The sequence below is a fragment of the Pyrgilauda ruficollis genome, unplaced genomic scaffold (assembly GCF_017590135.1).
Source record: "Pyrgilauda ruficollis isolate IOZ18807 unplaced genomic scaffold, ASM1759013v1 scaffold4, whole genome shotgun sequence".
NCBI classification, from domain to species: Eukaryota; Metazoa; Chordata; class Aves; order Passeriformes; family Passeridae; genus Pyrgilauda; species Pyrgilauda ruficollis.
The window spans coordinates 22794162-22822018 of NW_024525489.1; the positions used below are offsets into that span (position 1 = coordinate 22794162).

Here is a 27857-nt window from a genome sequence, read left to right on the forward strand (position 1 = left end):
CAGGGCATTTACAAGACCCATTCACACAGTTGAAACACTGGGCCTATTGTGCCCCTGCAGCCACCACCAGCTTTCATCTGATTGTGTAAGTGGAATCCTCATCTCTGCTCTTCTCCAGCTTCCTCGGCAGGACAAGGTCTGCAGGCATCTGCTCTGGAGAGCAGGCAATTACATCCTAGTTAAACCAATCTGTGCACCTGAAGGCAGGCAAAGCCTCAGTTCCTATTAAAAACAAGATTGCAGACATATTCATTAACTATGCCCAGATTGTAATCTTGGTTGCTCTTGCTTAACTAAGTGGTTTAACCACCCTGTTAACTATTCTCCAAATATTTGCATACTGGATACCTTGCCTCCAGCAATGCAATGAGTTAGGAGAACCTCCATCTTCTTCTGAATTGCAGGAAAATAATTTGATTTTTAACAGAAAATTATGACCAGCTCCATGGAAAATGCAGGAATTTCCCATTTTACAGCCAGCTTTTTCTGTGAGCAATGAGCAATCTGTGTGCTGGGTAAAACATCTACACAAGCCCTAAAACATCTATCAACAAACCTGTGGGAACAGTAAAGCCACGGAAGATTGATTTTACGTAGGGACCTAAGCTCAACAGCAGAGATGCCAGCTGAAGGTGAGCACACATTCCCCAACAGCAGCTTGATGTGCTGGGACAAGAAACTTTGCAACCTGAACACCTGGAAATCCCTATTGAAGGTATCTTTTGACTGAGGTATTGAAGGTATTTTTTTCCTAGCAAACAGGGAAAATAACCTTCATCCCACTGCTCAGCAGGCATGGCCTTGGAAATAGAATTTTCATTGCAAGAGTGAGATAAAACTCAAATAAATTCACCCTGCCTGTCTCTATATACACAACTGCTGTCTTTAGAAACCTGCACTGAAATCAGTGTAAAACCTTGCTTGTAAAATGTCTTTAACATCAGAACGCCAAATGTAAATTCCCAGGCTGGTTTGAAGGATTTCTAAGGTATTTTCTCCCACACTAACAAAAGAGGTGGCCCAAGCATCTTTTGGCGTTTGGGGAAATGCCATGACAGGCACTCTCAACTGAGAGGCACAGAACTGAACTCCTGAGCCCCGGCAGTGAGACACAGGGTGCTCATGCACACATGAGCTCCCACCACTGCTGCTTGCTTCAGCATCTCCCAGACACCAGCATGTAGCAACAACAACAACAAACAAAAAAAAAAAAAGACCCAAACAAACCCAAATTAAACCCACTCTGATGGTTCTTTATTGCTTTCACAATCTTGTATTTTCAACAGTTTCCCACGAGCTTGTGAAAGAAACATGGACAAACCACCCTCTGGAATGGAGTAAATGCACATTCGAAGCCGAAGACTCATTCTCTGACTGCTTCCATCTAAACATTCCCACTCGGACAGGCTCAGGGGAATTGTGGGAAAGCAAGCAGTGCTCCTGGATGGCAGCAGTGACATGGATGGCACGAGAGAGCTCCTGCTGCCCTCCCCTGAAACTCAAGCCCAGACCCCCTTGAGCCAGGCTTTCCCAGCTGCGCTGAGCTGGAGACGCGGAGGGCCCGAAGCTGTCAGCACGCCGCCCGTCTGACACTGGCCCAGGGGGATTTCACCATTCCCTGTGCTTCCTTCACCTCCCTCCACTCCAGCTTCGTGTTTGGAACCTCTTCCTCAGGCTCAGGCTCCTCACGGACTGGCCCCTGGGGCAGGGCCACCACGATGGGCAGAGGGCCCTGCTCCTCCCGGAACTCCACCACGTAGAGGCTCTTCTGGTTTGCCAGCTGCTGGTGAGTCTCCTGGGAGCAGGACAGGGAAAGGACAACCAAAAACCATGATGGCTTCACTTCAGGCCAAATCTACAGAGGATGTGGGGCAGGGGAAAAAGGCCCCAAAAAGTAATTTCCTAATAAACAGTTTAAGCACTGTGTAAATGAAATGACTTGTCAGGCTTATCTTACTAGGCAAAAATTCTGATAGCCAAACCTCAGATACACTGATCAGCCCTACAGTGTCATCCCAGAGGAACTTCCTTCTGGAAAGACATACCCTGCTCATAAACATGCTTGCTGGCAGGTTAGTGTTCCTGCTGGCAGGAACATTTTTATGTCTTTATGTGGATATAAATTTTGCTTTGATAACAGAAAAGTGCCTGTTAGTGTCCAGACAGGTGGCATTAACTAACATAAAGATACATTCATAAAGATATGAATGTAACATTATTTTCAATTACACCTGTCCCTTGCCTACAAGGTGTTTTGATAACACTCAGATTTTACAGAGTAAACGTTTACAGGTGACAGGAAAGTTTTCAGGGCAGTGAAGAAAACTTATCAAGTGCATAACTCCAAAAGCAATAATTTATACAGCAGGCCTTTCTCCTGTTTGTTCTGTGGAAGATTCTCAGAGACACTGATTGAAAATACAATGCCAGACTTCTCCAAGTGTGACTGCCCTGAGGTATTGCTAAGCTGGGAGATCTGTGACTCCCATCAGGCAAAGAGGATCACAACCCCCTCATCTCCTGAGGCTCAACTGGTGACATTGGCCAGGACAGGGTGACAGACTTGACAGCTACAGCTCTGCAGGGCTGTATTGGGAATGGAAGCAGCCAAACCTTGGCAGCCACCAAAACTGCAAGCAAAGGAGATAACCAGGAATTTCCAGAGGGCTGACTCATCCTGAGGCTGCTGTTCAAAGGAAGTAGGATGAAATGCTGCATGTTGGAGCTTTTCCATCAATTCCAGGCAGCTGGCTCAGACAGAGACATCTCCACTGTGAGCACTTAGAGGTGGAGGGAACAGCACCACCTCCCTGACTGAATTCAGAGATCTCAATTACAGCAGCAATAGAAGCAGCTGGGGCTTCAGTCCTTGCTCAATGAGAACTTAGAGCACAAACAAGCAGCAGTAACCAAACCTGGCCCACAATTCCCTCTGCCCAGGACTTTTCAATAATCACCAAAACCCCACCAAATGAAAGCCAAGGAATTCAAATGTCCCCTGCAGACACTTGGCTGTGGAACAGGCAGAATTACACACAGCTCTTCCTGACTGGACAGCTCCATAAAACTGCTGAGGAATGACCCTCTTTGCTGATTTTGTTTGCTCTTTGTAAGATTACTTCATTTTAAGCCTGGAATATAAACTGTTTGCCCACGCACTATCACAGTATCCATCCCCTCCTGTCCATACCTAATGGGGACTGGGAGTGCACCCACCTGCAGGGTCAAGCCTCTAAAGAGAGCTCTGGTGATGTTAATCAAGTTTTTGGATCCAGTGACCTTGGCATACATGTCCTTAATGCCAATTAGCCTGCAGATGGTGATAATGGCTCGGTGGCAGTGCAGACCATACCCTGGGGGGAAAAAACATAAATGAGCATTGTGTGATTATTTGTAAGCACACAATTTACTCAGAAGAGAGCACTGAGATCTCTTCTTTGTTGTTTTTGTTACCCAGCACGGTAGAACACATTAGATGTTGAAAATGGCTCCAGGGGCTGTGCAGAGGGATCACTTCCCTTTTCCTGGCCCAGCAGTTGGAATGAGTTAGACTTTATCATCATTTTAGTGCCACACAGTGAAGGACATACAAACATATTTCAAAATCCACAAACACAACAGAGGTTTGTGTGTCACCTGCATCCCTCTCATCACAGAGATGGAGATTTTATCAGCTCCAATGCATAACTGTACTACACTGGCATTAATTGCAGATGGTTTCTTACACTTGCCAGGTTTTAATGGAGGAGATATTTTTTTGAAGAGTCTACTTTTGTTCCAGAGAGGTTTGTTTCACATGGCTTACACTAGTGATCTTTAAAAACTGCAGGACAGTCTTGCTGCTGCTGAGTAAAGGACACAAAAAAGAAATACATTCTGGGGACCAAATAGCTGGAAAGCTGCAGAAAAGGGCTAGAATGTTTATTTTAGTGAGGCTATCTGATTGGAGACCTTGTCAATTAGGAAACTGAGGGAGCAAGGAGAAACCAGAAACAAAATATACAGAGACACAGATCTGAAAGAAACCCGAAGAGACAAGGAAAAGAAAAAAACCACCCTGCCCTAACTGATGAGCTCTCATGAAACTTCAGGTGCCACTTCCAGGAAGATCAAACTGACTTCACCACCACCAAGGCTGTAAAGAAAGGGAGACCTGGAGTGGGAGGGGTGTGAGAACTTGGGAGTTCTATACAAACCCACCAGTGGCTGGAGCAGGACCAGGCTCCACACCTAGGTAATTGAGAACTGAAGGAATTACACTTGGGAAGAGTGAGAGAGCTCCCACCAGTGTAAAAGGGACAAATCCCAATTTGCCAGAGCAAAGCCATGCCAGCAACAGTAGGTATTTTTAAAGAAAAATGACTGATGATTTTCAACATTTAAAACATGGTAGACTAGACACTACATAAGTTAAATTAATCAAATAAATACCAGTCAGTAATTATGAAAAATTCAAAATTTAAACTTCTTTAATTACCTTTGTTTTGTTTCTTCATGCGGATTTTTGTCCTTTTAAATTTCACAGAAATGTCATGGTAAACTGGAGGGGGGAAAAAAAGGCATTACAGATAAATTCTTCCTTCTAGAAAAGCTTTAGTTAGTGCCTTTCTTTTTCTGAACTGTGAAGTTGGTTTTACTCTCCCCTGACTTCTTTAAGGAGGATGATTAGTCTAGCTAGATTTCTGGAATAGATTATGAATGCTGAAATACCTGTGAATACTATGTTACTATTGAAAAATAGGTAGGTGTGCCTCCAGTGAGCCTCATTTAGTTCTGAACTGAGCTCACATGACACAATTTGACTCATATTTTTTTAATAGTCTAGTTTTTAACCTAAGATTTCCCCACAGGCATCAGCATTCTTGGATTTTCCATACAGAATACTAACAAAAAAACTACCAGGAAACATCAGGCTGACCCTCCAGCCCAGGTTCTCCCTGGCTGCTGGGTCAGCACACATGGGCTGAGTCACAGGGAATCATCTCCTCTGACACAGTAAGGGGAAAAGCACAGGAGTTGTAAAAAAAAAATGCCCTGACAGTATCTGTCTCCCTTAACTCAAACTGTGCCAGAAAAGATCTAATCTTGCTATTAAGAGCCTGAAATAGTATGCAGTAGGTATCCAAATTTTAAGCACAGAACCATGGAATTGTTTGGGTTGAAAGGAACCTTTTAAAGATCAGCTGGTCCAACTCCTCCACAATGAGCAGGAAAACCTTCAACTAGACCAGGTTGTCAAGAATTATAATACAATGCATCACACCAGAAAAACTTGATTTAACATTTTTTTATGCTTTGCAAGTAGTTGCAACCAGTTCTTGCTGGCATATTCAGTGCTTACATTGAAAGAATAATACTTACTTGTGTGGTTCTGATACAGCTCTATAAAGTGTAAGGAGCTTATTGCTTTATTCTTTGCCTAGGGAATGAAAGCAGAAAACATTTTTCTCCTTGAATTATTCTGCTAAGCATTTGCAATTTACCATTATTCAGTTAATTAGATATAAAAAAAAGAAAGAGAAAAACAACTTAGAAAAACAGATTTGCCACACCTAAACTCTGTGGAAATGAAGATGTTTGGTCTGGAGAAGAGGAGGCTCAGGGGAGACCTTGCTGCTCCCTACAGATACCTGAAAGGAGACCCACGTGAGGTGGGGGTCGGTCTCTTTTCCCAAGTAGCAAGGGATAGGATGAGAGGAAATTGCCTCAGGCTGTGCCAGTGGAGGTTTACAGGGAAACATTTCTCTCCTGCAAGCATTACCAAGCACTGGACCAGGCTGCCAGTGAAGTGGCTCAGTGACCATCCCTGGAGGTGTTTGAAAGATGTGCAGACAGGGCACTGAGGCTGGTGGAGGACTTGGCAGTGTTAGATCAACAGCTGGACTGAATGATCTTAAAGGGCTTTTCTAACCTAAATCATTCTATGATTATCTGGATCAAGACAGATAAAGCAAATGCATGGACTTACTTCTTTGCAAAGACTACAAATTATACTGATTATTAGGGAAAAACCTGTAAGTGTAGGTATGAATTATTTGTAATTGTCATCAAATTAAAAAAAAATTCAATCAACATACTTTCCTTAAAGCATTTGTCCTGTCACCTGCCTTCCCTATGGCAAAACCTGCAAGACAGAAAGAGGCATTTTATTGCTGAGACACAGATGATGCAGATGATCTTCACAAAGAAAACTGGAAAAACCCAAAGAACTTCACAGCCATGTTTAGCATTTAAATTTCCACTCCACTGCACAGGCCATACTCAAAAAGTGGTTCAGAGAAAATCACACAGACAAACAGTTTAGGAGTTGTGAACACCTAACATCTGGATGCCAACTGCTTGTTGTCAAAGGAAAAAAAAAATTAAGGCTTAAGCTGTTTTTCTGTGTTTGACCAAACTTTGTTTCAAACAACTGAATAGTGGTGACTGGTTCAGACAAAAGAAATAGTCCACTGTGTTTAAAACTAAAGAAGGGAATGAAGAAAAAAAGTCTGGGACAACTTCAGTTCCATCATTTAGGACATCTGGATTACAGTGATAACACATTCCATGAATAAGCTTTTCAGAGAAGAGGCAGGAAGAATTTTTTTTCAGAGTAACACATCTTTCTGCAAGAGAACCACACCTTCCCCTCTTTACAAATATGCCTCCACTCCCAAGTGCAAGCAAAATTCAGCTGGAGGAACACACGAGGCCTTGAATCTTTCACATAAGCAAAGTTCAGCAAAACTCTGGCTAACCATGAACACAGCTGTCTTATTAAAGCTGCCACAAAATATGTCACCTTGTACATACAATAAATACATACACACAGTACATACCTGCAGCCCCTTTGCCATTCCCAACAGCCACCAAGGCACGCACTGATTTTTTTCTGCCTTCCTTTGCCTTCATACAAAACACGTTTCTCACCTGAAGAAAAAAACAACACAAAGTTTCCTGTTGTTGCACACAGTCCAAATGGGTTGGGTTTTGTTAGTTTTTCTTTCTTTTGTTTTTTATTTTAAGAGAGTCAAGTTTGCAAAAAAAGGGTATCAGAGTTCTGTAGTACACACTTAAAATATCTATACTGTCTTTGTCAATGGGTAGCATCTGCAGTGGGACACTGGCTTCAAGGCATTAAATACATAAAGGTTAAAAAGTTACCTCATGAAAGTTACCTTTCATGAAAGTAACGTCTCTGTTGTGTTCAGCTGCACAACATATAATGCTCTAATGCTGCCAGCTTTACGTGTGATTTCAAGCATGATGAAAAAAACATGGGAAAAAAGTGGAAAGTAATGCTAATATTGAGAAAGTGACACCATTATTGAAGTGCTCCCCCTCTTATTTTAACCTAATTTAGAAGCACTCTCAGGAATTGCTCAAGGTCTGTTGTTGCTCTACACGAATTAAAATTCAGGGTTGAAATCTACTTGCATGCTGCAGAAGGCAGTCTCATTACAGAGATGACAGATGCTGAAAAGGAGATTCCATTTAAGAGGGGGGAAGAAGAAGGAAATAGCCTGAAGCTGTGTCAGGGGAGGTTTAGGTTGGATATCAGGAAAAAGCTTCTCTCCCAGAGAGTGCTTGGGCACTGGCACAAGCTCCCCAGGGCAGTGGTCACAGCACCAAGCCTGACAGAGTGCAAGCAGTGTTTGGAAAACAACCTGGGGCACTTGGTGTGACCCTTGGGCTGTTCTCTGTAGGGCCAGAACTTGGACTCAGTGATCCTGAAGGGTCCCTTCCAAGTCAGAATATTGCATGATTCCATCAGCAAGTCACTGCTTACAGCCCCCCACCTTACACATGGTGTACAACATCCCAGAGTGGACAAGAGACAGATGTACAGGTGGGAGGGAGAGCATGGTCTGGGAAAAGGGAGGACAACCTGACCTAGAGAATGCAGAATATGGCAAAAGGTCACTAAAATGATGAGATAAGGGGAAGAGACCGGTTACATGTCAGCCCAAACCAGCTTTGGTCTGCTGGGGTTTAGAAATACTTCAGAGTTTGTCCTTTGGTGAACCTGGCTCATTTTGATGTGCAAACCACAGCTCTGAAGCTGAGGCTGCCTGCCTGTGAGTGGGGACCCCCAACACCAAGCAGGAATTCAGAATGTGCTGTACCCTTAAATCCAGGTGAGAGACAGCCAAGCAAGGAGCAGCTTAGCCGAGCAGTGATGCAGATTCATGATGGAGAACTGTAAATAATCAAACTGTATAAATATGTTTGTATTTTTGGCTTTCAGTGTGTTAGCTTTACCCACAGCACTCCTGTTGGAGCAGAACTATAAATAAATCAAATAGCTCCACTGTGTGTGCATTGATTTCTTGCACACTGGGTGAGAGAACCCAATTTCTGGACAACAATCTGAGATCCTTTGTCCATCTGTTCTAGTTTCCTTGGTTTTGTTTATATATTGAACTAAATGTTTATTTAAATACAGACATACAGTTTATATGTAATACAGGAAAATCCTTTTCCCTATATGCAATTCTTCAGTAAGCTACTCTGCTTGTAGTGTTATGCATCTGAAAGTAGATTATTAGAAAATACATGGTCATGGTTTAAACATTCTTACTAAAATTCACCATAAGAAATCCAAACCAAAAAAAGCAACCCGAAACCAACAACCCTCCTCAAAATTCCAGTGTCTTCAGTAGGTATAGATTATGGTTAGGGTTTCAAAAATTTCACCTTGCTTTCATTACAATAAAGATGCTGCTTAATTCAAGGGGCTCACACATTCTAGAGGGCACTTTGAAGAAACATCAGCCTTGCCAATTGCTTATTCCGAGCTATTTTTCTTCAAACTCACTGCTGACAAGAACAAGCTAAAAACCACACCCCATAAGACGAAAGTGCCTGTGTAAATGGGCTATTTAGAGAAAATGCAAAATAATAATGGAAGAGAAGAGAGTGAAGCAGAGTCATCTCCCCAGGAGCATCAAGAGAATACTATTTTTGCTTTGCACACACTTTTATCTTCTGCTGCCAATCTCAGCAGGTGTCTGTACAAAAATAGAGTCAGCACGCCAAAAATAAAGGATGTGATTTTGTAGAAATCTCCTCATGGATTATTCCTCTCCCTTTCCAGAATGTGGCAATAAAGACACATGCAAGGAGCATCAGTGCCACTCTTCAAGGAGCACAGCCTCTGAAAAGTGACTGAAACCCAGGCACAACCACCCCTATGATCAGACTGCCACTCAAGTTAGACTGAAAGCCAAGTTTTAAACTTTGAAAGCAGATGCAGCACATGCTCAACCTAAATCACAGTGTACCCCAAATTAACTGTCTCCTTGTATCCAGCATCCAGTGGTGAAATGCTGCAAACTCAGCTTTCTTTCTAGAACTGAGGGAAGAGCAGCACCTCAAAACCAAAATGAAACCACCTCAAGCATCTATTAAGAAGAGAAATGACAATGTGGAAGCAAGTTACACTCAAAGAAAGGCTGCTAAACATTATTATGCTTTCAGCTGTTGCACTTGGTTAAAAAAAGGGTCAAAATCCAACACTTCCTGCAAGGTTTTGTTTCTGTAGGAGCCAAATGAATGACTGGCCAACTTGATTGCCTTTGGGAATCCCTCCTTTCTAGAAATCCTATTCTAGTCATGATTTCTAGGAACCTGTCACCTCTAGGCCACACTCCTGACACTGCCACTCTTTTGCTGCTGTTATGCAGAGAAATGTCTGCACAGGCTGATCCCCTCATGGGCTAAGAGCCTCTGGTGCCAGTAGTTCTCCAAGGTACAAGGGGAAATGAGATAAAATGAGAGCAGGGTGCAGTGCTGAAAGAAAAGCACTTCCATGCCAATGAGCCTAGACAGGCTCAGGGGCACAGCTAAAAGGTTTGGGAATCCAGTTACCTAAAAGAATTTTGCTAACAAAACCCAAACCCATGGTAGCTACATCAGCATTCTGTACACCAAGGGTAGAGCAGATTGGTACCACAATGGCAGAACACCTCCCAGCTGCAATGCTTACATTGAATTGGTTCTTAACCTTGCACCCTCAGAGGAGGAGATGCTCTCCCCATCCAAGTACCCTTACAGAAAGATGGGGATGCAATCCCACACTGAGCCCTGCAAGCCAACACAAACAGAAATAGCAACACTCACACAAACACAAGCAGCACTAATAACCTTGTCCTGCTCCTCTCTCTCTCCTCTCTCAGTGTGGCCTTGTACTACAGCTCCCAGCTGAGTACAGATCCTTTGGATTGAGCCCCCAGTATTGCATCCTCAAAGTCATTCTGCATCTGAAATGGCTTTATTTCCTTTTCAAAGGATGAGCCATAATTATGCCCAATTAGAAGTCACTCAAAAGCTTCTGGGTGTTCCAAATGCCAGTTATTTCTTCCATACAGCCTGATAGGTAAGAGATAAAAATCATCAAGTATTTATTAAACAGAACCAGTTGAGGGTAGCATTCCTAAACTCTATTTGTAGGGCAGGCCAAAATCTTTTGAGTACTCCAAGAATATTGGAAATAGTGCAGAGCTCTGACCTCTCATGTTTTCCTGTAACAGGCAGCTTCAGGTGCTACGTTAAAAACTGTCTGAAATTTTCACTGCCAGTCTAAAGACACTGTCAGCATCATCTAGGGAACAGAAGACTTACCTGTATTCTAAAAGCAAAATCTAGAGCCTACAAATACCCCAAAAGTACTTCTGAGGCAACATCTCATTAGAAGTAAATCATTACTCAAAGAGTATCCTTTATACCATATAATTTTTTAGTCAAGGCTGTCAAACAATGGATCTCAGACACTGTAATTCATGCAGCATTTCTTTTTCACAAGCCTTTTTTTTTGTTTTTTTGCACTCTTTGCAACAACAACTTCCAATGACTTATAAAAAGAAACAAAGGGGTTTAGCCTGTGTATTAAAGAATATTGTTTTTGTCACAAGCAGCAAGCCTACCAAGATGAGTCAAGAAGAGGCCTGATGTAGGCAGGGAAGCAGCTTCCTCATGTCAAAGTGACAGCAACAAGGCAAACAAGATTTCCAGGAAGGAATAGGATCCATTATGCAGCCACTGCCACCCAGAGCTTTCTGTCCCCTGCAGCCACCATCCTTCCATGCTGTGTGTCTGGCAGTTCCTCAGAGTCCCCTAACTGATGGCAATGGCACAGATCACATTTCCAAGCTGGATGACATCAGTGACAGAGGTGCCTCCCAGTGCCACACCTGCACTGCGACACAGGAGGAAGGAGGAACACTCTGACTGTTGGTTTGGCAATTGTTTTCCTCACAGTTATCAGTTATGAACTAGGAACTGTTGAGTTAGAAACCTCATGAATTAAATGAAGAACTAGTGAATTCCTGTCTAGATGAGTCATTACAAAGGGGATTGAGTCATTGGTTGTTTTCCTGCCTAGCAAGCTCCTGAAATGAACTTTCATTTACAGGTTATGTTGCTCTGCAAATCTGAATGATCCAAATGGACTGAGACAAGAACACCTATTGCTACTTTGCATTCTGTAGTTCAACACTCATAAACACAAATCTCTGAGTGTTTTTGTTGGTTTATTTAAAAAGGACAGTACCACACCTGAACCATCTGGCTCAAAACCGGATTTATTCTGACACTGGAAAACTTGCACTGACCCTGCTAAAATGGAGCTGTGCTTGCACAAAATTCTTCAAGTTGCCTTCACCAGAAACAGGCAATGGAAACAAAAAAACATGAACAAACCAGCAAGTGATCACCAAGCACAGCTTTCACAACTGCTAGGAGGCAATTTCAGTGTTGGACAAAACCCTTTTGAGATCTGTCTTTTGCAAAGGGCTTTATTTATAATTTTATCTTCTCCTTTAGAAAGCTCCCCTTAATGAGAGACTCCAAGGGCCACTAACCTCATGCTCTGTGCCTTCAGGCCCTACTAAGCACAAGGTCTCACTTTCTAATTTTAATTGCACTACAAGGCAATTACTATTACAGCACAGGATGTCATGTAGGCTACTTTTTTTTTCCTATGTTACCATGTTCATTTTGGAGAAAAATAAAAGAAAAATTCATCTGCGGGTTGATGACACATGAAATGAAGCCTTCCAGTGAAAATAATAATGGCACATGTCAGCTGCACCTGTAGATTTTAATTACCTCTGTGATTATATATGTTAGAACACCAGTTAAGCATTACCATCAGTTCTATTTAAAGAGATTGTTCTTATCTCTAATATATGAGCAGAACAGGAAACGTTGCCTTAGGCTGGCAGGGAAAGTAAGAAACAGTTAACCCAAGTTCCCTCTGACAACTTTAGTTCTAGTTGACACGAAAATCTGAGCTTGTCTATACTCTATTTTTTCAGTCAGGAGAAATCAAATTACAGCTATTCTGTTTCTACACTATAAGAAAACACTTTAATAAGCAATTTCTTTCTTTGTTTAGCAAAACAGCACAGCCTTTTCAGTAGCATAATCACAACAGAAAGGGCCTATTATACCTTTGTTCATAAGGCAGTCCTTTAAAAATGGCTCTGAGTTTCTTGCTGTGAAGCACAACTTCCCAGCAAACGTTATTTTAATCTCCTGTACTGTTGTGAAGGTAAAGAGAATGGAAAACATCCAGAAATAGCAGCATGTCTCTCACCTATTTAAGCCAGGAATGCTAAAATGATCTATTTATTTCAAAACTCGTACTTGTTATCAGAAAATTGTAAGACTCAATTATCTTGAGCTCACTGCTGATTTTGAACAGAGAATTTTTGCTGCTGCTATTTTTCTGCAAAAGCACTCCACTTTTTCAGTTCACGTCCGTGGCGATCCCATGCAACAGCAGAGCCTCAACCTGCTTCTAAAAGCTTTTTTATTACTCAAATATAATAAAGCATTGAGACAGATTTCTACAGGACATGGAACCACTGCAGAGCAACTCAGCTTTGCTATTTGTAAATAATTCAGCCAGCAGCGAAGGGCAAACTCCCCTGCTCTGGCACCCAAAGTGAGAGCCAGCTCTGCCATGGCACAGCAGCAGACCAACACTCTGCTCTGCAATCTGCCCCTTCAGGCAGCAGAAGGCACTGCCAGCTGCAGGGCTTGGGAACAAAAATCACTTCTTTCAGAAACAGCTCCTGTGCAATTCAATTTTTACAAATGGCCTTCAAACACAGACTCAGCTAAAGGCCAAGTGCTCCAAATGGTCTTTGCTGTATCAGTCAAAGCCCATAGTGTGGCCCAGTCCACTCCAAAAACCCACTGAGATATGAAAATGGGTTAACAGGTCACAGATTTTGTTTCCCCATCCCTTCTGACAGATTATCTAACTTGTTTTTAAAAAGCTCCAATGACAGACATTCCATATACTCCCAATCCATTCCAGTATCCAAATTCCCATTTGCAAGTCATTCTTTATGTCTAAATTTACCTTGCTTTTTATTTATATCCACTGCTTTTTACCCTTTGCTTTTTATCCTTACAGCAAACATCTAAAACAGTTTACATCTTTCCCCTCTGCAGGATTAAAAAAAAAAAATAGAAACCAACTCATGATTTTAAATTACCCAGACTGAGATTACAATACAGCATCATTGTTTTCCACGTCTCAGGAGGTACCAAACCCACTGCCACAAGCAAAGATTTGGATTTATTTAGAAAACACTCAAGCCACTGGATAGAATTCCAATTGATGGTCATCAACAAAATGCAGAAAGATAACCAAGGACAAGGAAACCCATTTGCACATTTACCAGAACAGAAGAGAAGCCTCAGATGCTTTTCTGAAGTACAGCTGTCAGGTAGCTCAGCTTCTGACTTGCCTGATTATTCTTTTAACTTTCAGACAAGGAGCTGTTGTGAATCAGGCTATTTTGTTAAGAAAATGTTTCTCTTAGCCCTTCTCTCTCAAATGAAGAGACAAGACAAATCACTTTCTCATAGGTTGTGCAGCTGAAACAGAAAACCAGACTAATTCCTACTGCTATAATACTGACTTGGCAAAGACTTGTTAAATAATTCCAAGGTCAATATAAAGTAATGATAATTCTTCAAAGTCCCTGGAAAGATTTGCAATGCTTACCTCAATGACTCTTGCTTCAAAATCTTCGTAAGTTTCTGTAGGGAGAAAAACAGGGTGTCACATTTCCTTGTGTTATTTGTCTATCAGCACACCCCCCTGTAGGTGTACAAATTAAGAAGGACACAATTTCTATGAAGCTGTAATTTATAAAGCAGTCCCAGCAAGAAGTAGAAAAGGTAAGATAAGAATAATTTGAACCAGCAGTGTAAACTGTTTTCTTCCCTAAATACTCCTCTAAAAGTGCAAATAAACCTCAAGTTTCATATATACAGAGCAAAAGCTGTAAATTATTAAAATCACCAGATGGGTCACTTCCATTATGACTAAGGTATTATCCAATATTTTTCAGAATATTCTGAAGCTTTTATCATACAATTAACAGGGATTCAAAGACATTTGGGTTTGGGCTAGATTACCTGTAAAAAGCCTCTTCCAACTCAACCTATTCTTTGATTCTATGATTCTATGGAAATGCAAGTACTTCTTTACCCACATTTTTGTGAAATTCCAGAAAGGTGAGGGGGAGCATGAAACAAAACAATATATGACCACTTCAAATAAACATAGTCCTTACAACTTCTTGGTTTTCCAACTATTTTTCTACCCCATGAACAAGAGCATTTCAGTACAGCACAGAAAACCTTTACTTGGTGTAGTTACAGTGAGATTTTGGAGGAAAGCTTAAAAGCCTGTAATGATGTAGAACTGGGACCTCAGTCCTTGACCAAACATTGGTTTATTATTTACACAAAACCTCCAAGATGTTTATAAACATGATCATCTTGGCACAGTTTAGAGATGTGTCAGGCTGCACAAAGCAGATTTCTAGCTGACAGTAAGGATATTATCCCAGCAGCACTCTGCTCCCTCTGAAGCTCTTCGGTTGCTAAAGAAACACTGCAAACTTGGGAGAAAACTCATTTGATTTCTAAGTGGAAAATACTGTTCTTTCTCTACTCCTAGCTAGCACAGTAAGTGACACCAGGGAATCCAGTCATGCCACAATCTTAGGCCAAAAGGATTCATTGTGTTTGGCAGTTTCAGGTCTGCTCTTCCAATCACCTTGACATTGCTTTGCATACAGGGATTGTCCCAATTCCCCTGCAAAATCATTAATCCTCTGAATAAAAAGAAAGAAACTGAAAGAACTGTGGGGGCCTGAAGATCCCCAACGTTTTTAGCAGATTAAAAGGAAATCAGCGCATGCTAATCAGAAACTGCTTTTTCTCAAACTCATTTACAGTACAGGCTGACAGCTTCATTCTCCTATTTTGATTGCAGTGCCCTTTCCTCTTTTTGGCAGAACTTGATCTGACTAGAACAGGCTCCACACTGCCAACTTTAATGCAAGTAATCCATATCAGCAGTACCAGCCAAAAGCAAAATCAAGGAAAACACCAGAAGGTAAAGTTCACAAATGCATAAACACTGTTTACAACAGCTGTCACTCCTTTTAGTGGAATACACTCAACACAGTTTCGTGTTCAGAGTATGGAACTAGAACCATGGCACTTCCTTGACTTGCTCCATGTTCCACCACTGACTTATGGGGAATTTGGAGCAATTAATCTCTCAGATCTCCTACTTTTACACTGAAAGATTCAGTGACAGTCGGCCAAGTCCACTGTCCCATCACTGCCTTCCACAGAATATTTACTCTTAGGGAAACAAAATGAAACGCAACAGTGCTAGAAAATATCACCTGTGTTTCTTAGCTCCCCTTACTATAAAAGTGTACAGAAAGATGTCAATAAGCAGAGTTTCACAACAAAAACTCAGCCCAACAGGAGCTGACAAGTCTTTTTTATGTCTAATTAGTTGAAAAAGATGAGGCTTCTAAATGTTAAAGCTACTATAGAATCTCTGGTAGTCTGAATAACAGCACTGTAAAAAAGTCACCTCTCTGCTGTACACGTAAAAGCTCTAGCTTCACTATATTGAACTACTTAGGAAATAAAAAAATAACTTTTATAGTTATTATGGCAGTTATTTATTGCAGCTTCTTCTAAAAGTTACATTCAAACTACATAATCTTTAACCCTCTTTCATTATTTGAACTAGAATTTCAACAAGATTGATTTATCCCACAGGATCCTTTAAGAAACTATTAAAAAAAAACCATGACTATACTTCAAGACAATTGATACTGGACACAGAAGAACATTTCCATCCTTCAAGACACTTGTAGCAGCTGTGACAGAACAGAGTACTCTGTAACACATGAAATCATTCAGTCTATAATGTAACAGAACAGTCTAACAGCTGCAGGAAATAAAGCAGTGTTTTAACAGATTTCATTGGTGTAAGCAGCACCTGCTCTTTGATTTAGCTTGCTTGTGTGTGGGCCTGGAACAAAGCACAAAACCAATTGTCAATCACAGAACAAGCCTGGATCTCACTTTCTCCAGGTCTCCCCTCAGAAAGTTGAAGGGAGATGAAGAAGATAATTGTTTTTCTTACCTCCATTAGGACCAGGGTCAGGAGGATCCAGAATGACACCTCCCCAGCACTTCCCACTCCATCCTCCCTCTCTCTTAATTTTTATTTTCTTTTTCTTCTCAAATGTATCTCTCTGCTGAATGATTTCAGACTGAATTCTGTCTCGCTCTTCTTTTTTTCGTTGGGAAACTTCCTGCACTTTCCCGGTTTGCAGCACAGGAGCATTAAGACCAGGCCAGAGGAAACCAGAACGTCCTTAGAAATAACAGAGAAAAATTATGCTTTGCTCCAAAGTAGAACTGCAACTCTGCACTCAGGAAAAATGCAACAAAATGGAAAATTCTCACATATTTCAAATGCATTCTATGATACAGAATTTATAACTGGAAAAGCAAAACCAACATTAAATAATCATATCAAGATTTTTTTGTTTGAAGACAAAAATATCTCAAGCAGTCCTGGCATCACAGAAAGGAAAAGGAATTTGTCCACTATGAAATCAAGAAACACTATACACAAAAACACCAAGACATGTCTTCAGCTTTGTATTTGTGATCTACCTTCACCAATCTCCTGGCCTCTATTGAGGTTCTTCCTTAGCTTTTTCTTCTTTTTCTTTCCTCTTCCTTTCTTTACTCCCACGCCAGTCTCTGCCAAAGCTCCCTTCCACAGCTGATCAGCTGTCACTGAAATAAAAAAAAAAAAAACCAACTTCCTTAAGTTATATTCAAGTCCAGCTTACACTGGAAACTGAAGTTGAACAAAAAATAACACCAAACTTGAAACCTGCTTGATCTTTGCTTTGCTGGAATTTAAACTGTAGCATTACTGCCTTGCCAAGAAAGTAATTTCTTACTCTGTGCATCTGTATTTGGTGCAAAGATGTGTTTGTACTCCTGATTACTGCACTGAGAGAGGCCCACAGCCAAAGGCATGTTTTTAACAAGGTTTTTCAAGACCGATTTAAAGACAAATATACCTAACAAGTAACCAGTATGGTATTCATTTCCAGGTCATGAAAAGAAAACCATTCATTAGTAACTCAGAGCAGCAATACCTTGCAGTACTTTCCAAGGACACTGATCAGTGACAGTCAACTTGAATCACCCCTAAAAATATCCAAGGGCTACCCTGCTTTAAAATGCACAAAACACAAAAAATTAAGCAAAACATAAACCTGCTGCTTTTCTCAAGTTCTGAAAATATAATGTCCCCCTTACTGCCTGTGTAAGTGGAAAGGAATGTAAGGAGAAGGAATACAAAACACTTTAACAGCATCATCACAGAGCTCTGGCTCTGTCAGGCCTCCTCAGGCAGTGGCTGTGGCCAGGACTGCCTTGGTGCTTCAGCCAGCACAGGAGAGCAAGACTTAGGAAACACATTCAGTAGTTACCTACAAACTCCTACTCACCCAGCTGATGGCAATACAGGACACCACAGCAGCTTAGACAAAAAAAAACCCCAAAACACCAAAAAACCCCCCCCAAAAAACAAAAGAAAAAACTATACCATAAAGAAACTGATTATGTGAAAAGACACCATAGATAATATTTCACAGAATCCCAGAGGATGGGCCAGGCTGGAAGGGACCACCGTGGGTCATCTGCTCCAACCTCCCTGCTCAGGCAGGGCCATCCCAGAGCACATGGCACAGGAGGGTGTCCAGATGGTTCTTGAATATCCCCAGTGAGGGAGACTCCACCACCTCTGGGCAATCTGTCCCAGTGCTCGGGCACTGCACAGGGAAGTTCTTCCTCATGCTCAGGAGGAACTTCCTGAGCCTCAGCTCCTGCCCCATTGTCCCACTGCCTCTTGTCCCGTTGCCCAGCCCTGCTGAGCAGAGCCTGGTCCATGCCCTGGCCCCTCCCTGCAGGCACTGGCAGACATTGGTGAGGTTCCTCTCAGGGTCTCTTCTCCACTTTCCACCAGCAATTAATTATTTTCAGAATAACGTGCTTGAGAGATCCTGCCCCACAGACTGGAAAATGTTTTGGAACTGGGCAAGCTCTGCCATGCTGACAACACAGTGAGGGACAGAAACAACCCAGGATGCCACTAAGTGCCCAGGTTTATTTTTGCACTAAGTTTAAGGTGTCAAGGTGGTTTTTCCAAGAGTTTGACATACATCTATTCACTCAAATGTCTTTTTCCAAGTAGGAAGCATAACTGGTTCCTTTTTGAGAATCCTGAATCCAGTAATCAAAGCTCAGTACATTGGAAAGCAAGGACACAAGGAAGGACACACAACTCTGCAAGTCCAGGGAGCTACAAAATATTACCTCAAGACAGCCAAGAGCAGAGTGGCCTCCAAAGTCGCCACATACCCAAAAAACATGGTGTATGAACAGCTCATCAAGGCAAAACATGTAACAGGGATTTTGGCTCTACTGCAGACAAGTGGAAATCTGTGTATTACAGACCAGCACAAATGCCCATGGATAACACCAAAGTTTATCCCACTTCTTATATGCTGTGAGGTAAGAATTGAAAAGCCTTCTGGGTAGGCTTTAGTCCCTGTAAAAAAGAAGTTTTTGTCTGAAATTACATGCTCTTTTCTAGACACTCAAGTGAACCCCAATGTCCAGAGGTTTGGAAGTTAAAAAAAATTCCCACAAGCAGCAGCTGCATTAGATGTCTTAAAACCAGTGTCTGAACTGTCAGCCACTAAAAACCTTCCAGCTGATTACAACACACCAATGCATGTAGCTGTGAGCTAAATGTGTGGGGGAAACAAAACCAACAAACAAACCCCACCCAAACTAACAAAAACTTATATAAAAATGCATTACCTCCTTACTGCAATTTTTTTTAGGGGGAAAAAAAGCAAAGTAGTTAATGTGTTTTTCAGTAAATTCATGCTAAGTGAACTATGGGGCTGCTCCATTAGGTAGAAGGCTGATCATCAATCCTGTTAAGGATTTAACTCTTAGTTGATTCAGAAAACACTGTGTAACCAGCAATTCTTTTTAAAAAATTATAATCCTGCTAGCCTGGAAACATAGAATCACAATAAAGGTACTTATATTTTTCTTTGCAAGGCTATTTTTAAGCTGGAACAGTCCTTCAATCTGCAGTTTGGGTGACCCTACAAAGGGTCAAACAGCTACAAAGGAGGCTGCAGAGGGGCAGCAATGAGCAGTTAAGAGAAAAGACCAGCTCTGGAGCTGGTAATATATGCCAAAAAAATCCTGCACTTTGAGCTGCACTCCAAATACACATACAATCAGATCACTTTAATTCCAACAGAGGAAAGTAGCAAAGGTCACAGAGTAAGGACACTGTCTTGCACCAGAGGAGAACATTCAATGCCAACACATCCATGAAGAACAGGTCAGGCCGAGTCAAGCTTTGGCCTCAAGCACTGCACAAATTCTGACAAAATTAGAACCAGATGAAAACATCACATTTGGTCCCAAAGTGCAGTTCATCTCATCAGTCTATAATAATCCCATCATGTGTTTGGAAAGCAGCTGCATTTAATGGAACACATCAGAAGCCTGCAGGCTGCAGAGCTCAGTTCTTTATAGGATGGAGGTATCACGCTGATTTTAAGATGAAGTGACAAGAATGGGATGTGAAAGGGATAGGCTGTCATCAGGAAGATTGCAGTGGTGGGGACATTGCTTGTGACAGACACCACTGGAGAAAATAAAAATCTGTGTGTAAGAAAGGTCAATCTGACTTGGCAGCAAAGCACCAAGGTGATTAGTGAGCACACACGCAGGCAGGAGGAACGTCTTGATTTGGAGGAAGTAACTGCAGACAGAAAGGAGGACCAGAGCACTGCTTTCACACTTGTGCAGATGCTCTGGAATGAAGACACTACAGCAGATATGCAGTGTCTTTGAGATTTATGGGCTTATTTTATTTTGCCTTTGTAAAATAGGATGTTGCATGCATTCCTCAAGAGCTAAAATAAAACCAGTCATAAAAGCCACTACACATTTTTAGTCAGTTATCCAAAAGCGCAGAGCTACTGAGTGGGGGGAAGAAGTGTCATCTCTAAGACTTTATTTTATAGACTAGAAAAAGATCCACTACTGAACTGAGCTGAAAGCATGCTTTATGCAAGCTGATCACTAACAAGAGTAAGTCTGTGTGACATCACTCCATTTTGCTTAATCTACACAAAAGGTATTTGTAATACTCTGGAAAGGATTTGGGTTTTTGTATTTTTATGTTATCCCTGAATATCAGGAATGAGACAGGTAATTATCAGATTAATATTTGGCCACACCTCAGTAACCAAAAGTATTGAAAGACTTGCTGTAAGCCCCATCAGAAACCAGTATCCTAGGTACTCATTAACTGAGATCAAAATCAGATTTCTTTGTCTCCTGCAAGATGAGTTCACAGCTTGCTGAGCATACAAAGAAAGACAAAGAGCAGTAAGCTGGAAAACTGAAGGGAGTAAAAGGAGAAGAAAGAATCAATTTTGTAAAGCAGCTAAGTAGGCTCACTTCTTTCCAATACTAGTAATCTTTCCCTAAGGATTTTGGTGACAAATAGCTTGTGGCAGCACAGCAGCAGAGATACAAAGACATTAATATTGACATAATAAAAAGACTAAAGAACTTGTTATAATAATCGTACTTCTACTTATAATAAACAGTGCCTCAGTGCACTGTTATCCACTAACACTATTACATTTGTGCAGCTGTACTACCTAAGGAACTCAGTAAGGTCTTTTCAATCACTTACATTCTCTCCCACGTTTCAGCCTGGAATACACACTTTTATTAATAGATGAAATCTTAGAAAACACCAATTGCCACCATCTCCAAACAAAAACAGGATTTAGAAAAAAATGCTTCGTGCATATGGAATATGAACGAGCAGAGAATGTGCTGCTACATATTCTACTACAAATTTAATGATAAATTACAGTCTATACACAGCTGCTTAATGACCACAGTGAGACATTTCTTCTTGGATGCAGTCCTTTACTTCATTAACTTACCCCTTTTACTTAATCCAGAAGTTTAACACACTTATCCGGAACCTGGAGACCCACACACTTGCTGATTTGAAGGACTTCAATCTTGGTCTCCCATTTTTTGCAGGAATGTACATCTCTCTGTTGTTTCACAAACACCATTTCAAAAAATAACTTTCTGCTTTCAGCTCCCTTTCATGTACTTCAAAGATTCCTAGGACAGAGGCTGGCACAGAGCAGGCCACATCAACCACTCTAACCAGGATTTGGCAAAGAACTGCAATTTAAGTAGCTTAGGTTAGGAAAAGGAGTGATCCAAAAATTAGGATTCTCTCTCCACCATCTTACAAAATGTGCCTGACAACAATATCCTTAACTACAAAGCATTTAGGGTAAAGGTGCTAGGAAAAAAAAACATACACAGAGCAGCTGTCTTAAGAGCAAAATCTACAACAGTGGCTGAACATGACTCAGATAATTTAGATGTCATTTCCAATTGCATGTATTAACATTCAACTTCAAGCTCAATTCTTATGAGTGGCTGCAGTCATTCTTACAATTATATTAAAACAACAGCAGTTCCAAAACAACAGCAGTGAACCATCCAAAACAAAGATGGAGTTTGACTTTATACACCTTAATCATCTTCAGCTGAACTCATACACTGCTCAAAACCTGTCAACTCAGTTCATACCATCTGTTATTCCTGAGAAGTTATGTTTCTAATATATTTTCCTCTTAGCTTTAAACATGGAAGTCTTTAATTCCAAGACCTACTCAGGCTTTGTAAAGTTACTTATGGAAAATGTTTAACTCCTCTAGGTTGAATCCTCTCCTCCATGATTCAGAAGGGAATATTCTGCAGATGAAAATACAAAGAGATTTTATTAATGAGAAAAAAATGGAGCAATGGCACTCTACCACCAGAGGGATCACTTTTAACATGTGAGATTCTACAGCAGATTCATCAACATCAGTGTGTTCATCCCAAATGAGAACTGCTCCCACCACTTGACCTCTGAAATGCAACTGTCTGCCACCACAGGACATCAGGTTCTTGATTTCCTGTCTAACCCTGGCCCATGAGCAGAAAAGCATGGATCTATAAGATCTATAAAAAATTAAATATAGTGCCAGATTATTCTCAAGTGTGTTAAGCCACCACACTCAAAAACATTGTTTTCTTCAAAGAAAGAGACTATTTCTCAAAAGAGACCTCTCAGCCTTGTTAAATGGCAGCATATGATGCATATCTGATATTGAGTTCTGCTGGAAGGTAATGAGAAGACAAAAATCTCCCCCTCCCTGGTGAGGCCATTAAATACCAGGGCTGCTTAAGCAAAATACATGCTCCTCTTTGCAATTCTGCCTCCACCCCCTGCAGATGTCATCTTCTGAGGGCATTATCTGTGAGCTCTCCAGGGCATTTACACAAACCTGGGAAGCCCTGCAGACTGAAGTGTTCAGTCTAGACAGCCACTACCGAGTCACACAGCATGAACTGCAATCCAGCTGCTCACTGCCACAACCTGGGCACTGGAAAGGTCTCACCAGGACAAGGGCTACAGCAACACCACAAACACCAACATGAGGCCATCCAAGAGATCACTGACCATGGGACAGATATAAAAATGGTTTTAGATAAAAGTTTACAGATTAAAAATAAGAACTGCACATACAAAGGTATGTTGCCACTGAAAACTTAAGCTCAGTTCTACTTCTCACTGCTAGAGGGATTTCCACAAGAGTGAAACAGGAAAAAACCCTCATCTACTACCAAACTTTCTCTGTTTGATTTTGTTAACACAAGTCTGAAGCTCTTGGGGCTACCTATCTATTCACAGCAATTTAATAACATTGTTAAATATGCAAATGTCCAATTATGTGGATTGCATAAAAATTTTGTTTAGGTGGGTCTGCAAATTTGTTGGCAAGACATCTATAGTCTAATTAATTTTTTTTCCACCCAAGATAGAAAGGAGAAAGTTCTGGGCATATTCCTCAAAATCCAGAAACAAAACTTGCATCCTGATAGTAAAATAAAACCTGGAAAATATTCCAAAAGATGCATTCACACTGCTACACTGACACAGGGAATAACTCCACTTAACTGCAAACCCTGAGCACACTTCCACAGTGCACTCAGATCAGAATTTCACAGTTTCTAAAACTGGCAATTTGTCACAATGTCAGCAGAAGATGTAGACGTGGGACTGTCAGGTTGATTGTCAGTCTCAATTCAAACCCTGAATAAATCCAGCTACAATTCCAGCAGCTGAGAAATTGTATTTTTTTTTTTTTCTTTATAACATTTTATGAAAAACCAAGGACCTTAAATGTGGCTAGTATAAGTTGTTGTAAATGCTACTGTCTTTTGAAGGTTGCTTTGATTATTAAAGCTTTCATTTTTTATTTTTAGTAACTATCATGTCTCAGTGTCACCAGATGGATATGGAGAAGAGAAATTTCAGTGAGGTTTCTGCAAACTAAACACCTTTGGCTTGGTTCAGTTCCTCAAAACAAAATGAAAATCAGGCATACTTTCTAAATGCCTTTGAAAAGTAGTATCATAAAACTATCAAAATCAATACTGTAAAAAACCCTAATCAAATCAAAACCCAACAGAATTGTACCTCTCCAGGTACAATTAACTATAAGGCATTCAGTCCCCTTTCTTTTGACTAAAAGCAATTAACTAACTATTTTTCAACATACAGACAACTCTCTTGAAAAGGAAAAAAAAATTAAAAAGCAGTTGTTCAGATGTAACTCTTTACATCCTTAATGCTGAAATATCAAAACTCTTCTTATGGTACCACTGACAACGACAAGAGGCAGCTCTGTAATTATTTATCTGCAATGCTCACACTTCAAGAAAAATTCTTTGTAAATTGAAAAAGTAGGTATTTTTAAATTCTGATCATGGAGTTAGACATGGCTGTCAAAATGAACACTTTATCCCAAAGAAAACTCACATAAGACTACAAAAACATGGTACAAAATGTAATTAAGGAGCAGCCTCAAAGAGCACTGGAAGGTGTCCCTGGCCACAGAGGTGCCTTTGGAACAAGATGCTCTTTAAGGTCCTTCCTACCCAAACCATTTCTATGATCCCATGACTGGCTCCCAAGGCTAATGGAATGACCTGTGACTAGGACAGTCTAATTTTTATAGAGTCCCAGTATCAAATAAAAGCTCTTTATCTCACATGCACTTGGATACATAACAGATGCTGAGAAAATCATGTTGGTTTGGTTTGGATGCCTGGGGTCAAAGATAATTCCTAAGGCTGGGAGACAGTCAAATCAGTAAATGAAAACTGAACTGCTTCCCATGGTCAGGAGGGTGGAAAGGAGAAAGAATAAGCCTGGAATAAGAAGGTAAGTTTACATTATTTCATTAAAAACTCACTGAAATATGTCATAGGACAGGAATAAATCCCTGTGTATGTTTTTGTGTCAGAGCTGCAGGAGAGAGCTGCCGGGGTAAGGATCAGAGACAAATACCTAGGGTAATTGCAATTCCTCCTATTTAAATGAATTCCTTCTATTTAAACCAGTCAAACCATTAAAAATAACAGTTCTGCTGAAGGTACAGAGCAACAAGAGCACAGTAATATTGCCCAAGGAATGATGGAAGATCATTAAGCATTCACTAAGGAGAGAGAAAAATCCAGTCACCCTTCTCAGGCACAAAGCTCTGCCATTTGGCTGACATTTCACTTGACAGCTGCTCCACATAAAATGGTCATATCTGCATTTTAAATGTTGCCACTTCTGAGGCAACTGCACTGCTAAGGATTTGAGTGATGTATTCTGTTTGTATCCACTTCATTTAAATTGTGAAGATTCTGCTTTTTACTTCTGTAAGAGAAAGTATATTTCAAATTATATTGAAAGTATATTTCAGTGTATTTCAAAATACAATTATTCCTAGAATAATTGCACTTTGAAATACAAAACCTGAGTCTTCAGAATCTCATGGCTACTGTCTCTGCTTCATACATAAAGGAGGTACACTTTCATTTTTCCAGGTTGTTACATCTCATTAAATAAGCCAATAGTTTTAGGTAGTTTGCCTAAATGTAGCAAATTTTACTAAACAACACGGATGCCATCACAGCAAATATTTGTAATTCAGTCATTTAACCAGACGTCTGGAAAAGCTCCTGGTAAAACAGAGCTCATCCAGAGCTTGTGAATACAAATACAAGGCTAATTAAGGAAATAATCTAACCTACAAATCCTAATCACAGTGCAATCACTTGTGGTGCTACACGTTTAATTTAAGATAAACAAAATAACAACAGAAGGTGGCATCTTACATATTCTCATCTGGTTGCTGCTTGTCTAAACGAGTTCTCCCTGCAGGTGGCATCCTTAGAAAGCCTTTTCCATGCAGAGCCTGCAGCTCACACCGCAGCCTTCCCCAAGCCTTTGGAGACTCTCCACCCTCAATTACTTGGAATCAGTCAATGGTCAAAATTTACTGGATAAGATGAGCAGCAAGCCCAGCCTGACTGTTTAACCCCTTTTTTTGAGCAGATGTAAAGAAAACAAATGCAGTATTCTGCACCCAGATGTTGAGAATGGGAAGAGACCACCAGTTCTGAGAGCCTGATTCTGCAGAGCTCTTAAATTCTATGGAATAGAAACAATCAAGTTTTGACTCTCTAATTGCTGCAGTTATCTCTGCAGAAATTGCATCCTTATCATTTCTTCTCTTCCCCTATGGGACAGGACAAGGAAGCACAAAGCAGGTGGAAAAGCCCCCCAGCTACCTCAGTTCACAGCCCTGAGTGTCAATTTAAACAGCATCATTCCTCAGCTGTGGTAAGCATGGGTGAAGCTCCTCTCAGGGCAGGAGGAAAACACTGCACCAGAGCAGACAATCTGCAGTGCTGTTACCAACAGTTTTTGTGTAACTCCTTCTTGCACTGCAGCAATTCCACTTTTGGGGCAGCACAGCTTGAACAGCAGGCCTTGCCCGTGGCTCAAAAATAATTTAGGAGATAGACACATAATTTATACTCTGAATAAAGGCCTAGGAAACAGAGGGGAAGCTGCTTACTCCTCCCATCCAATGACATAATTAGATGGATTCACTGTGACACAAAGCAAACCCTTCTTTGCTGTTAGAAGATGATAAACTGATTTTGTGCACACACTTCTGTCAACACCTGCAGCTGCCCAGGAGACACAAAAGAGTCAGTATACTCAGATTTTCATGACTGTATCCCTCCAAAGCAGTGTTTTCTTTCCCTCTCCTGACTGTTACAGTTAATAATTTTTATCCAACTCAGGACTTACAGGTATTGAAGAAGCTGCTTTTCCTGCACTGCTCCACTGTCCCAGTCCAGGGGGCACAGAGGGAGCACCGTGTCTGGAAAGCCCATGCCAAGCTGGAGTAGGAACTGCAACTCCCTTTCACTGGCACAGAAGCAAACCCTGGGAACAAAGACAGACAGGTGTTTATAGATAGCACATTTCCTTCCTTAAAACTGTGTTTTCTGCAAATACATGCATGGGAAGAGAAGTCAGTGATTTTCAAAGGGAATCAGACTTGCACCTTTTGTCTTAAAGTGCAAAGCAGAATGTGGGAGGGAAAATTTTGCAGCACAAAATGTCACAAAGAGAAGAAGGCACTCTACCTTGCTGATAGAGTGATTTTAATACATTATTAAGAAGTAGTTGCAGCTTTTTAATTTTCCTGGTTTACCTGCAAGAAATGGTTGGGGTTTTTGAAGGATATTTTTGTGACTAAGCTGTGGAAATGTTACCCTCCACTAAGGAAAAAACACCAGCCTTAAAAAACCACCAGCCCTTCTTAATGTTCAGGCTCTAATCACAGTTTGGCACCCCTTCATTATAGATTGCCCTGAGGATCTAAAGAGACCTGAAATTCATTGACTGCTTCGATTCTGCTGCAGAAAGGAAAGGCAAGAAAGTTTTCAGAGCACTGTAGAAGACAAAGACATTTTCCCTTCTTTCTAAGTACACTTCAAAAAATAATACATTTGAGTTTCGAAAAGTGACTGAAGACAATCCATGTGCCCATGGATGCCTGGCTGTGCCCATGGATGTCTGTGTGTGCCCATGGATGCCTGGCTGTGCCCATGGATGTCTGTGTGTGCCCATAGATACCTGGCTGTGCCCATGGATGCCTGGCTGAGCCCATGGATGTGCCCACGGATGTGCCCATGGATGCCTGGTTGTGCCCACGGATGTGCCCATGGATGCCTGTGTGTGCCCATAGGCAGATGTCCGGCTGTGCACCCTGAGCGCGCTCCCCTCGCCCTGCAGGGAATCCCCCCGCCTCCCGCGGCCTGCCCGGGCCGGTGGCCGCTGCCCTCCCCGCGGAGGCTCCCCCGGCTCCCCTCGCAGCCCCATCACCTCGCCAGGCCGCTCGCAGCGCGCCGCGGGCACACGCCCGCCCGGCCGCCACCACCGCCGCCGCCATGACGGGCCCACAACCCCT

At 41.4% G+C, this 27857-nt stretch overlaps 1 protein-coding gene across 1 annotated transcript; it reads right to left on the bottom strand.

Moving 5' to 3' along the window:
* Positions 1-1232: 1232 nt before the first annotated feature.
* MRPS5 (mitochondrial ribosomal protein S5) lies at positions 1233-27857 on the bottom strand. The gene is made up of 11 exons (XM_041477244.1): positions 27773-27857; positions 26690-26827; positions 17005-17130; positions 16466-16699; positions 14006-14040; positions 6822-6912; positions 6078-6124; positions 5362-5419; positions 4478-4540; positions 3217-3353; positions 1233-1795 (listed from the first exon to the last, which is right to left on the bottom strand). The coding sequence occupies exons 1-11, from the start codon at positions 27837-27839 to the stop codon at positions 1571-1573; spliced, it is 1221 nt and encodes a 406-aa protein (XP_041333178.1). The 5' UTR covers positions 27840-27857; the 3' UTR covers positions 1233-1570.

Excerpts from the sequence above, each read along its gene's own strand:
- MRPS5 (XM_041477244.1), bottom strand. The coding sequence starts at position 27,839 with ATGGCGGCGGCGGTGGTGGCGGCCGGGCGGGCGTGTGCCCGCGGCGCG. Across the intron at positions 26,828-27,772 it reads GCTGCGAGCGGCCTGGCGAG|GGTTTGCTTCTGTGCCAGTG; the intron begins GTGATGGGGCTG and ends CTTTGTTCCCAG. Across the intron at positions 5,420-6,077 it reads GGACAAATGCTTTAAGGAAA|GCAAAGAATAAAGCAATAAG; the intron begins GTATGTTGATTG and ends TTCATTCCCTAG.